The sequence below is a fragment of the Plectrocnemia conspersa genome, unplaced genomic scaffold, assembly GCF_051122295.1.
Source record: "Plectrocnemia conspersa isolate PC_06_02 unplaced genomic scaffold, ASM5112229v1 ptg000010l, whole genome shotgun sequence".
Lineage (NCBI taxonomy): Eukaryota > Metazoa > Arthropoda > Insecta > Trichoptera > Polycentropodidae > Plectrocnemia > Plectrocnemia conspersa.
This window is the reverse complement of record NW_028277174.1, coordinates 23,576,447-23,591,209: the sequence shown is the minus strand read 5'-3', so window position 1 is coordinate 23,591,209 and position 14,763 is coordinate 23,576,447. Positions and strand designations below refer to the sequence as shown.

General features: G+C 27.3%; 3 protein-coding genes across 3 annotated transcripts in view; 1 reads left to right on the top strand and 2 right to left on the bottom strand.

The window, feature by feature from the left end:
* LOC148231080 (uncharacterized) overlaps positions 1 to 14,763 on the bottom strand; it is a 185,317-nt gene that overhangs the window by 59,494 nt on the left and 111,060 nt on the right. The gene's annotated exons all lie outside the window — the stretch shown is intronic.
* Positions 1 to 14,763, bottom strand: part of LOC148231082 (junctional adhesion molecule 2A-like) — a 314,013-nt gene that overhangs the window by 207,694 nt on the left and 91,556 nt on the right. The window lies entirely within an intron of this gene.
* The window catches only part of LOC148231084 (uncharacterized), a 29,104-nt gene that overhangs the window by 10,380 nt on the left and 3,961 nt on the right, over positions 1 to 14,763 (top strand). Inside the window, exons 2-3 of the mRNA XM_088195190.1 lie at positions 9,083 to 9,215; positions 10,412 to 10,554. Coding sequence (XP_088051316.1) covers positions 9,083 to 9,215; positions 10,412 to 10,554 — 276 coding nt within the window. The remainder of the gene's footprint in view (positions 1 to 9,082; positions 9,216 to 10,411; positions 10,555 to 14,763) is intronic.

Here is a 14,763-nt window from a genome sequence, read left to right as displayed (position 1 = left end):
TGAATCAAAAGTATTTTTCATAGGGAAATTAATTTAAATTCATTTTTTACATATTTCTCAATCAAACCTCACATCAATAGCTTTGGAATTTGCCATCAAATTTCCCAATTTTTTTTCATTACTCGCGACGTTAAGCAATAATAAAAAAAAGCGAAGAAATGTCCTCGAGTTATATTGGACTATAAATAATAAGGTATCATCAAAATGAAAATTAATATAAGTGATATATGAGTATAAAGATAAATTACATTGTATTCTTAATATAATTAGTAATTTGCGATATTGGTATAAATTAATACACAATACTAGTATATTTGTTATATATGTCAAACACGAAAGTCAAAACTCTACGTATATAGAATTTTTGTAATTTTGCATATTTTTTTATAATACAATTTAATTGAAAATAACGACAAGGTTATGAATATATAGTAAAATATAGATTGATTACATTAAATTTCATCACCTAATATTAATTTAATAGCGAATCGATTAATTTTGTTAATTTATATTTTGATACCAGTTTTTAACATAACTTTTTATATATAAGAACGATAATATTCTACATTACACACTTCAAAAACTGATTAAAATTAATGAAGTTTCTAATACAGCAGTAATATCATTCATTTTTCTTTGACATTCTTTCTTCTTTATGAACATCTCAGACGTCCTAATACATTTAAGTACCCTGGGCTAACAATATCAAGCGCCCTTTTACGTCATTTAAAAAGCGTATATTTATTTTTACATCGGAATACTGGTATTATTAATTTTATTAAATTCAGACCTATTTATTTATTTTGCTATTTGTTGTCTGTAAAATGTAAAAAGCAAAAAATATACATAGCAAATATAACACAAATGTAAAAAAATAAAAATTATATAATATTATAATAATACATTATTAAAAATATATAACATTTAACATTCCCTTAGCTTAATTCATTTTAATATACTAATCTACCTTTAAATCATCGCAATTATTATTTAATCTATATACATTTTTATGTTGATTAAAGCCTAAGTACTTTGACAATTTATATAAAAATAAATAATAAAATACTAAAACAATAATCTACAATATTTTTTCGAATACCTAACCATTCATTTACCAATCATACTTCTATGACTAGTAAATTACTCTCATTGCCTCATTTTTTATTTTTTTTAATATCTTTTTATCTGATGGTAATACAATAATAATAATAAAGATTTTTTATTATTACCTATATTTTGTATTTGCATACTAAAAATATTTATTTTACTTAATTATAGCAGGTAATTTTAACCACATGCGTTGTTTAAAGTTTTAGATATTATACCTTACATTTTAAATGTAAATGACTTTCATCTTCATGTCATAGCAACAAAGAAATTATACAAAATTTATACAAACATAAATAATTTAGTGGCTTCTGAACAACTTTCTAGCGCCCTCCGGCTGTTAACATACAGAGGTTAGTGGTCAAGTAAATTATGACGTACTTATGGGCGCAATTTAAGAGTTTAAAACTTTCGAAACCATTAAAGGTTTTTTTTTAATAAAGCAGAATATACACATATTAATAATAATCTCATAAGCAACGATTTATATAATATATAAACAATACAATTATTTTTAGATACATAATATATAAAAAAATAATTAATAAACGCCCAACTTTTAAGTCAAACTTAATTAATCTTATCATCTCTTTATACTTGCACTCGTAAAAAACATTTTATTAAGTTTTCGCCATGAAGATTTAGATTAGCTCGGATGCTTGTTTTAGAAAAAGTCAGTTGTTTTACTTATTTTAGGGCGTAGAAACATTGAAATGTATATTTCAAAGTTTCTGTAAGTTGTAGTAAAGCATTGACACATTAAATCGATAGACGTTACATAATTAAGGAATGTCTATAATGTATAATAAATATATATATTTTGGTACATAGCCCTTATCTTTCTACAACTAGAGGTAACTGAAAAGGCGTTAAGTTGCAGCATCCTTGTGAAATGCCTAAGTATGCGAAGAGTCGAGACTCGAGTGCTTTCAGTTTTCTATAGAAAAATGTATTGTGCAATAGGACTTTGTTGGAATGGATACTTTGGCATTTATACGTTAAAAATAGCTTTCATTACCGGAATTTTTATTTTTCAAAGCAACATCGATAATAACGCATTTAATATCAGAATATTTCCATATTTGATAATCATACTTTTTAACCCCTTTGTGAATATTTTTGTAGTAATCAAATATATATTTTAACTATAAGAGTATTTTTTTATAGCTAATATTATATTTATCTAAAATAATATGCTTTGAATATATATTTTTCTATTTATATTTATATATATACTATTATATATACATATGTAAATCATATATGTATGTAGTAATTTGATTCGCGTCGATACTTGCATGAAATTCGTTCACGAATTACGTTTTATTCTTTTTACATTTTAGTAGTATAAATGTAGAAGTAGATTTGCGAAAGTGCTTTCGTTTACAGGTGAACAAAAATTTATTTTTATCGTAATTTTTTTGCCTCAAATATATGAACTTACAAATATTTAAAATTATCGGCTGATTTATCATTACTATGGACTTGTTTTTAAAAATTCCAAGTATTATTTTTGGCTTTTATTACATTTGTTTACAAATATATTTTTAAATTACTTTTGACGACAATTTTATTTTATAAATACATTTAAACCTTAATTTTTGGCGTTACATTTTACAATAAAAAATAGGTAACGATAGTCATTTTATAATAATTTTGATTAAAGACATTTTCATTTTTGTATTTATGCTTACAATTTATCATTTTAGTTATTGGATATCATTACTTGGTTTGATTGTTATTATGACTACGATAGACGTGTATAAAAAAAATAGTTCAGTTTTATTTTATAAAATATTTTGCAAATTTCAATAAAATTAGTTAAAATAATTTGTGCGTAATAAAATACACAATTTCCCATTATTTTAATAAAAATAATAGTGAATAGTGGTGTTAGTTTATTTACATATTTATAAGTATAGTGAAAAATGTTAACAACAAAAACAACAAAAACTGCTAAAAATACTAAATATCTAATTAAGCCAACATCAAACAATACGAAGCAGGTGTTCAGAACCAATTTAAAATACGAAACGTTCAATTCGTTGGTATTTCTTAATATATATTTTTCAAATACAATAAATGTTCTATCTGACTTTTGAGAACAAGAATTGTATATTTGTTTTTTATGATTGTCTTATATATTAGGATTATTTTAACTTCTTTGACACATATTACGTATAAATAATAATAATAAATATTACCACTAATGATAGTTTTGAAATCAGTACAGAGATTCTATTTGATAAACGTTACAAATAATTTAAATTATTTTCAGCGAAATAATACGTGTTTAATGAGAACAACTATTACAATAAAAACGTGCTGTAGACTCATTAAATGAAAACAGTATGAAAAAAAATGTAGTAAAGAATTTAGGATTTAGTGGGAGTTTCAAACACCAGTATAAATTGGCTAGAGGTCACTTTATCGACCATGTAAACAAACGAAAGGAGAGATCAACCTGTTAAAAAAATCTGCCACACGTAGTATATTCACAATAATGAAAGAGAGATCAAATAAGTTCTTCAATAAATAGAAATATTGCACTAGCGACAAAAATTTTGTCTTCCATGAGTACTGCCGAAAAACTACTCTTTGTTAGGAAAGGATGCTCGCTATATACTTAAAACATTACTCAAGTATTGTTCTTCGACTTTAGACCGTTTCTCTCTAGGCGTTTGTAATAAAAGTATAAATAATAAAATATTTGACACTTGGGAATAGAGCAAGGAACACGGGGAAAGACTCCAGAGATATGACACAGATACGCCACACTAGCAGAGACCAAATCGACACGAGAGACATCAGCGAATCGTTCAGAGAGCATTTCGAGAATTTATCACGACAATCTTAGCTGCTCTACCGAAATCACAGCTGACAATAATACAACTTGACACTCCAGCGGAGACTTTCTGACTTCCAAGACCTACCATTTTAACTCAACCATTTGATAGCGGCATATATATTTCTCTATATATGTTTATAACATAAACTTTTACTAGCTTTTCTGTCGTCTATTTGATTATAGTTACACCTCTTTGCCCGCAAAACCCGATTTTTTTTAAATCTAGGCAGGTGAATGTTAAATACATTTACCTGCATATATATAAAAAAATAAAATTATGAAAAATAATATTACGTTACAGCATTTAATATTTAAACCTTACATGAAGCTAATATTCAGATTTAAATACGTAAATTTATGATACTAGTCAAAGCTCGAGTAAACTCTTCGTGAATCTAAAGTGAAACAAATCTAACGGTTGATCATATTGACTTTTACGTGCTTTTTTTATCGAAAGAATAAAAAAATAGCAGCTTTGTAGTCCATCTTTATTGCGATACCTTTTATTCCGGAATATAAAAGCGCCCATATATATGAATTTTGTACAGTTTTTTTGATATTTTTTATTGCATCTTTTGCCACCTTGACAACGAACATAGTGCATACCAACTGACCCATATAAATTTTACTCACATCAAAGAGCATCACTCTTCTTAAATCCAAAACTATCGATTTGCAAGTACATAATGCTATCTTAGTATATGTGTAGAGTACACATTGTAATGAATTTAAATATTATTAAATACTTAATATAATATATAATTAAAATGTATATTTATTATATTAAATCGAAATAGAACTTTTAATATATCTAAACATCAGTAACATGTCTCTAAAGACAATATAAAAATATAGGTTTCATTAACTGCGTCTTTCATCCTCACGCATCAAAGGGCATTATCACGCGCCATCACTGACGATAAATTAGGGCGAGGGCAGTAGATGAACCAAAATGGGCGGATATGAACACGGTTAATAATATACTTTGGAGGCCAACATCCTCGCGAATTGGACAATTATGTCTTTCGCATATACCGACGTGAAAGTTTCAATGCTCTTATTCTATATCTTTTGTAGAAGAATAAACCTCATAAAGTGTATTAGCCGGGTGACTGAAGACGTGAACCATATAAGAAAACCAATATCCTTCCCGGAACACTCAAAGTGTTCATAAAACGTATATTTCACGGCAAGGTATTTTTCATGGTTCGTTCCGCGAGTGATTGGAAGAAAACCCGTGAACAATTTGAATAGATGTATAATATGTTTAAAGGTGTGAGCTAGAGACCAATTAGTATTATTAGAACGTGTATTAATATTGTTATTAATAATATTAATATATCAAAATATGTTTGCCCGTCCAAGGACGGTCGTTTAAGATGTAATTAAATATTTGGGGTTTATTATATTATAATAATAATGACAGAGTATTACTAAATTCATAGGGCCGTTGCTATGAAACGAGACAGAATTACATACATATGGTTAGTTTGGAATAAGACTTTCACAATACAAAATAACAATACTAATAGAAGAGGCGACTCTATTATTTATTAAAATTAACAAATAATATAAGTTATATTGGAGACTAATTGCATTGTATTTCAATCCCTATTATCATGTGAAAATTAAATATATCGCAGTCCTTCTAATTGTTTCAATACTAAAATAAAACTTACAATTATATCTTGACATAACATTTCTATAAACCTTACAGCAGATACTTGCTTTTCTTCGTAAGATTCTTTTATAAAAAAACATTCCTGACCTCTACCTCACATAACATAAAAAAATGTTTTAATTTAGAAATGTGTGATTGTTCATAGTTTAAAAATAATAATATTAGTAGAGCCATTTATTTCGAAAGTGAGGCAAGTCTATTTTGTGAAAAAAAGAGTTAGAGCTAACTTTCATTACAATCTTAAAATTTCTGTTTTTAATCAATTCACAACCATATATATAAATAACAGTGTAAATTTTTAACAGTGTAAAAAAATCTGTAATATTTATAGATCTAAAGTTCTGAAATTTACTTAATGCAATTATTGATATATATTAAGTTATCCCAAAATGAATGTCGTTTTATTAAATTTTAGATTTGAACAGTCTAAAGTGTTTTACTTTCAACAACTCTTAAACATCACAGATTTGAGAAAGAAAAAATCAATCTTAAAGCAGCCAACACTATCAACTATGCTAGACTTTTATACAGACTCTATGACACAAAAAGGACTATACATTTATCAGAATGGATTTCACTTGAAAAGTAGACGCTACTTTGTTACTTCTCTTATTTAATATCTATATCAACGACTGACATAAAATTCTGAAAACAAAACAATTTCTATACGCTAATATCCTGACAATAACTACCCAATAAAATCTATCGCAATAATTTGCTAATAAGCAGTTGAAAACAATTCCAGCATGGGTAAATCGCAGATAGTGGATTTCCATCTTTGCAGGATAAAGGCACAGAAAAATTCGTAAAGCACTTGTAATGTCCAGAAAAACCTACCAATTTCTACATAAAAAATGCAATAGACAATGCGTCTTTCGGGGTGAAAACCACGACTTTGCATTAACAACTTTTAATATCGGTTCATCTTTAAAATTAAATTCAAGGCATGAACATATTTCATTGATCGAATATACAAGCGATGCAATTCGAAAATTGATTTCTAATGATGGAAAATATATCCAAATTTTACATATGAAAATACGATATTTTTTATATAAATATATACTTGCTAAGCAAAAAAATTCAATAATGCTCATTAAAATACATTGTGGATTTAGAAAAATGCTTACAATACTAAATTTTGCATTTTTGTTATTTTACAAGTACCACAACGTACTTTGGCATTTGAAAAGGTACAATAAGTGGAAGTTCATGTCGAGGCTTTATAAAGTGTTAGGTAATTAATATATGTCAACTCGCTTCTATTGTATTTAAGTACATCCGCATTTCATTATATCTTTATATAATTATATAATAATGCTTAAAAATATATTATATCAGTATATTTTCATTTAAACAATGTTATAAAATATCGCGAGCTACGCTTTTATTATTCGAATTATATCTTGATAGCGAATTATTTATGACTAATATTAATATTCGTTAGATTTTATACAAAACTGATTACACTATTAGACAATATCAAGTTATATAATTAATTTAAGTGCAATAAAAGTACTTAAAGTAAGTAAGCTTTTTGATAAGGCAGCTATGTTTGTTTAGTTAATGCTTATAGGCAATAATAGGGCACTGTATAAATAATGTATTTTGATCTTCTTTTGCATGGTCTTGTAAACTCTGATTTTTAATGCGTTTAATTCAATTTTAAAACCAATACATAAACGGTGTCGTTAATAGTCAATTCCAAAATAATTCAATTACAAACAACGTATTTTAAAATTCGATTAACTATTAATTTCGGTCTCTCTTGATCCATAAATGTCTAGCAAGAAAATATACTTAAATTTAGATTAAATTTCCTAAAATTCAATATTTCTTAAATTAATATTATATAATATTAATTTACCAGCTTTTGCTTTTTATATACATATGTATATATATGTACACGTCTATAATAACCAATTTGTTTTTGTTACTACGTAACAGAAATACGATATGTTTATCGATTGTAATCGAATATAATATAATAAGATTAAGTATAACCTACGGTATATAAAGTACATCTCACATAAGAAATCATATTAAAATATAACCAAATTATTTTAAAACGTTGTTTTATTTACTGCCATCATAAAGTTACAGCTGAATTTTCCATTTTTCCTCAAATTAAATATTTAACGAAAAGTTTGACGCCCGACACTAACTTGTAATTGTTAAAAGCCTTCATCATCAACGAAAGTTACTTTACGAAATTAATCTGAAATTTTTAATTAGTTCTAAAAAAATAAGTATGGGATAAATTTCAGTTTAAATATTTTTATATTCCTGTACTTAAAATACAATAAAAAATATTATTTTATTTGTAATATTTAATTGTTTAAAATATTTATTATAACTATCTTATACTTTCAAAAACATAATGTTGTTTTATGGTTGTCATACAGATATAAGGTGTTGAAAATTTTTATATGTATTAAAAAGAGAAAAAGTAATTAATTATGTGAACGGAAGCGGGCTAAAAACGAAAGTTTTTTATTGAAGAGCTGTGTACAGTTTTAATACACATGGCCCCTCCTGAGGGAAATTTAAGGTTCGCCACTTTTGTTGTTATTTAATAGAACGACTTGCCAACTGAAAATATCTCATTGTGCTGTCTTGATAATTATTTATGATCTAAGTTTATCAAAAAAAGATTTTTTAAATCCAAATCTCAATAAAATATTCGACCTATTGGCTTGTAATAAAACTAATAGATGGGTTTATTACGCTTTTATTGCGTAACATACAAAAAGTCATCTACACACAACAAATTCGTCACAATGGTATGAACAGAATAATACGACCGGTAAACGATGAGAGATTATGTTTTAATTTATGAATATTGACAGGATTTCGATGAAAACTTACGTCAGTATATTGATTTGAAAAGCGTTATATTTAAGCGACATATTTTTCTAATGATTTTTTGAGTCAATATAATAATTATAAAATTGCAATTCTTTGTTTATTACTTTTTAAAATGTTATTGGTACACTAATTTTATATACAATAATATTAATTTATCAATTATTCTCTTACATAATTCAAAACAAATAAACATAATATTATGGGTTTCTATATACTGTAGCAATATGTGGAAATGTAGAGGAAAACATTCCATTATTCATTAGGAACTTAGGCTAACTTACTATATTCCACAGTATACCTGTCACAATGATTTTCGATAAGCAAATGTATATATATATATATATATATATATATATATATATATATATTCAAAAAGGGGCTCGATAGTTTTCTCACAAATAACAGCTTAATTTCCTCGAATATTCACCTATTCTGATAAACTAACTAATAAGGCTCAAACCTCCACCATTCAATGCCTATGTACTAGTAACTCATCTTTATAACATATCGATCTACTCGTTAGCTCGGTAACAGGGAAGGTGTTCAATTAATTATAAGTTTAATTAATTATTTTACAGTATTATGGCTGACGGCTGGCGGAAATGCTGATGACAAATGCAAAGGGGAGCTGCGCAGATGCTTGGCCATGTCACCGTTGGAAGGTCACGGGGGTCTTCCGGCTTCATTGGATCAAATCAACGCATTATGCAAGTAAGTAAGAAAGTAATAGGTTATACAGGTGGCGATAAAAGTTATTTTTTTATTATATAATTCTAACTTGAATAAGGCGCATGTGAGATAATATATATGTATGCAGTCTACAAATAGCCACAATATTTGGTGATCCTCCCACTGTTTCTACGAGATTGCACTGCTGCGCTTCAAAGATACATTACTGAGACCACCCCATTGACTGCTCGGTTTGTAATGTAAAGCATACGATACGAATTGCGTATATTGCGTTCTTTGACTTGAAACAACAGTCGCATAATGAGACATGACTCAGAACAAATTATACATATTTTTGTATAATAAATTATTCACTCTTGTTTGCTTTTTAACTACATATATAAAAATATTTTATAATATGTATTTGAGAAAAATACAGCTTTAAAATATACAATTGCTTTTTACGCATTATGAAATTTGTGTAATGAAATGAGATTCCTCACAAATTAAGATGCATCGCGGTTTAAAAACTTTCGAAGGCTATAAAGATTATGCTGATTCTTACGCGAAGTATTTTTATTCCGTCTATGACGAATCATATTCAACTCCAAAACGCAATGGAAACAATCAGTGACCGTCAGATTTATCTCCTAGTTCTCATTCAGAGATACACGAAAGTCACTCCGATCCAAAAAAAGGGGTGAAAAATTAGTGCTAAGTTGCTTGATATAATTCTTCACAGATACGAGGTGTTATCAAAAAATACGCTGTATAAAGTAATAAGCTCACTTCAGATTTAAATTAATATCCCTCAAAGTACTTTTCTTGACTAGCGATGCACTTATCCTATATTTTGATTTCATGAATAAAAGAATTTCTGGAAGGCTTCATTCGACAGCGCCTTTAGCTGCTCCCAATGTCGGGAATGGTGGCAAAACGTTTTTTTTTTAAAAAACATTACAATGGGTTTTGAAAGCTTGTTACTGAAGCTTTACTATAGAAATTTAAATATTTTTTTATAAATATTTAATCACATTACATTTGCATAAAAAAAATCTTAATAGATCAAATAGTATAATATTTTATTAATTTATATTTAATCCATTTAAACTTTAGTTAGATATGGAAAACAAAAAAAAAATATATTTGTTACATTACATGTACGGCCACCCTGTATAATCGTATTATATAACCAAAAGCATAGTCCTTAACAAATATTTGCAATTTTCCTACACAAGGGCTTACAAGAGCGGAATGGATTGCGTCGAAGCCTGGAACAAAGAGTGCCTGCCTACCGAGACAAGATTAGCGGCTGAAAAGCAGATGGCCAGTGCTAAATTCTTCATGAACTTGCTCTGCTACGACACAGACTTCAGGAGAGGTAAATAAAATAAAACACCGTCAAATTGAATCTCTTTCGAAGAATTTTTGAGCCGAAATCCATATTCGATAATGTACTTTCTTCTTAATCTTCTCGAGCATTCACCCGGCACGATTTTATTTTCGGAGGAACAATAAAATATGAACGAACACTTCTCGATAATCCCAGAAAGGGTGATCCGCTCAAACAAATTCGAAGGAGTTATTAAATTCGTACAATATTAAAATATAGAGAGACTTTGGCTAATTTGTTTCTTGGGAAATGATAGTCTATCAACGTACACATTGAATAACGCGGCCCTTTGAGCAAAATATTGCTTCGCTGCTTCATTAAAAAGTTAGCGAAAACAATGAATGAATTCAAGCTTGCAAGAATTCCTTCAATTAAAACTTTTTGGGGGCGTAATAAGTCGGTGGCGATTTTTTGTAGTGTCAAAGATTAACGAAATAAAAATAATTATTACGAAAACTCTGGTCCAAATTATTTTTATACATACATATATTTAGTACTAGTGCCATCAAACCCTTTTTTTGTGACTTAACACATATTTTTTATTTTAAAATCCCTATCTTAGATTGAAATATAATTAATATTAAAAGAACAATATATTTTTGGGGTACAAAAAACACATATGTATAATACAAGACATTTAAATTCAATGATCATAGCATAATATAAAATGATATGAGTCAAAATTTGAAAAAGACCATATCATTTAAAAAGCAACGTTCGTATTTAAATATGGCTACAATTCATTATCTAGTCTTAAAGATTCTTTTACAGTTTTAATGATTTGTACTTGTGTCAAAGTTTTATATTTTCAATTAAATTATTTATTTATTTAAATTAAATTAAGATCATCGTGATCTCAGAAGTTACTTGAATACGTTACGATGGTCAAAAAACTTTATATAATATTATTTTTATTAAGGACGGAATAGCGTGATCCATACGTTTCAGACTAATAATTCTGAGGTTGTGGGTTCGAGCCCTAGCAGCGGCATTCGAATTTTTATTCATAAAAATGCGCTATTATTAAAAAAAAACGGCCGCAGCTTCAATGACATCTATTGAATATAAATTGTAAAGCACATAATAATTTATAATTATTAATATGGATGTCACTGATTCTGACTTTTAGTCTGGTGGTTAAAACTTACTTTGTAAGTATTCAGTTTCTTTGTCTGATTGACACATTGGGCTTACGCCTGTCGAGATACAACTGAAGATTTAATAAAAATAAAGAAATAAATTACAATATACAAAATAATACTGGTAATAAAAAAATAATACATAGTGAATAAGAAAAAAATCATATGATAATATAATAAAATTATACGAACGTAGCTGATATAAATAAAATAATTAGGTAAATGTACAATGCCGGCGTATTAAGGACTCCGATGGCGACAGTCTTAAACAAGTCGGCTACTGCGAACGTCTTGGCTCTAACGGTTATCGAAAGGGGACGCAATCGTGATTTTCGAAGACGGAATACAAAACTTAAATTACTCGAGAATAATTTTATTGTCAATAGCATCTTTTAATAGTAAGAAATGCTTAGCGACATAAAACTTTCTACGAGAACTCAGTGAATCCCATTCAAAGTATAGATCTTGATTTAAAAATTCTGCGAATTAAATTGCCATATGAATGCGAATAACTAACGAATCGTCAAAGTGAAATGCGTTCATCATAACAAAGCCGAGCATCTTAGAAGATTTCCACTTGCACAGAAAAGAACATCCATTTGCTTTCAAAAGTGAATCAGAGAGAAGTGATTTCGTGGAAGTTTCTCTAAGCAAAATATTACCACCAAGATCATAAGAAAATGACATAGTATTTCACTTTCTAACACTAAAGGGCAGACGATTGATGGAAGCACATCTCCATATAAAATCTAAATCGCTGTAAAGATACAATTATAAATCATCTACATAGAGAAGAAAACTTGAATTAGTCACTATCGTATTTATGTCATTAATAAATAACATGACTTAAGGAGCCCCCGAAGGATTATGTATCTTTGCAAAAGCAACATCAAAACGTAATCTGTATATAATTATTGTGATTTAGCATCACTCGTAAATTCTAAAAGCGTGCTTTGACAAAAGCAAAAATAATCTTAGTAAAAAAAATCAAAATTGCTGTTAATTTGTATTTTAAATAATTTAATGATTAGTAATGTTTCTACCTTGGCCTTTTGCAAAACATACAAATTATGTTACGATAAAAATTTTTTTTATTAAATATTTACTTTTTTGTGAAGTAAGATGTTAACCATATAATAATTTTGTAATGATTAATTTGCAAATGTTTATTTTATACAGACAAGATAACAAACAAATTTACAATATTTTTTTTCAATAAATAGAGAAACTTAATTTAAAAAAAATAGTTGTTCAGGCTTTTTTTACTTTATTGAAATTTTACAATTTTATTTATTAAATATTGAAGACATAGTTATTTTTTGGTACTATCTCTTAAATTATGAGCATTAAAATAATAATAAATACCAAATTTAATTATTCCATCTATTTTGAAAAAGCATTAACATAGTCTTACATGAGAAAATTCAGATGATATAAAAATTCCACAAGGAGTAAGACAAAGTTATATTTTATCCACTCCAATTTTTAACGTTTATTCAAAAAATATTGATCATCTGCTTAATAACAAGCGTTACAGTAATGATGCTGTGTTCAAAATGAATTGTTGAGAGAGGTTGAAAATACTCATAAGTAAAGTAACAGAAGTCAGTCAAAAATATAATTTAAGACTAGATGCTATAGAAACAAAACAAACATATGGAAAAGACACAAGACAGACAACCTTAATCAATACGTAGATTAAGTTACAAAAGAATGCAAAAAAATATTTATTTAAAATTCACTCTAAACAAAGACTGGGACAACACGCTAAAGATAAAATTCCGGATCGATAAATTCAGGATAAGATTCATCCAAATCAAGAAGGATTTTTGCGCATTTTTATAAATAAAAATTCGTGTGCCGCTGCTGGGGCTCGAACCCGCAACCTCAGATATACTAGTCTGAGACGTTACGGACTACGGAATTCCGTCTTTAATGCGATTATAACCACTTTTCAACGAGTTACAAAAGCTCATCATAGAGCTATTTATACCATGTAAATAGGACGTAGAACTATAAAATAATATGTCAGAAGTAATAAATACTACGATAAACTGATAATGAAGTAGAAAATTGTCAAAAGAATTGAAATATACATATATTGAATTTTTTAATAAACTATAGCGAAGAGTTATTAAATGATATATATATATATATATTGATCAAGCAACAAAAAATATAAGCAGCATACCAATCGTAAAATTATTTAAAATACAAATTTACAGGACTTTGATGCCATTGTCTATGATAATCTTGCTTTAGATGAGACTCGTCTTTTGAATCTATGAGCGTTGCTAAGTTACAAAAATTGGCTGCAGATATTGCTTTGAAGTTGAGCAAAGAAATAAGTATCTATGATTACTAACATAAAATTGAAAGCTTTGACACAAATACAAATTGTTATAACTTTTATGAACTGCGTCCTTTCCAACATCAAATTTTACAAAATATATATATATATATATATATATATATATATATATATATATATATATATATATATATATATATATATATATATATATATATATATATATATATATATATATATATATATATATATATATATATATATATATATATATATATATTGTTATATTGTTATATTAGTATCATAGTTTAATATACAATATATTTTATTTTATTTTATACATTTTAATGTATAAAATTAATTCATTTAAAATCTGCCTCATTAGCTTCATTATAAAAATACCTTCTATACTGAAAAGCAGTCGAGTGGGACAGAGGTAAAATTTTGATAACGCCACCGTCGCGATTAAGTACCATCGAGTTACAATGATGCAAAGAACCGTGGTTTTCCTCATTCAATAGAGAAATATACGAAAATGCGACTCAGCAAAATACACACACCCCAAGTTAACATTATGCATAATAAAATATATTTATAAAAGGAAAGCAAACATCCGCAGTACATTCTCAGAAAAAATCTGAACAAATATTTTAATTTTTTGAAACGTATGTATTGTTACTATTCATAAGAATTTTAATAATGCTTAGAAAAATAATCTTAAATTATTGAAAAAGACAAACCATAAAT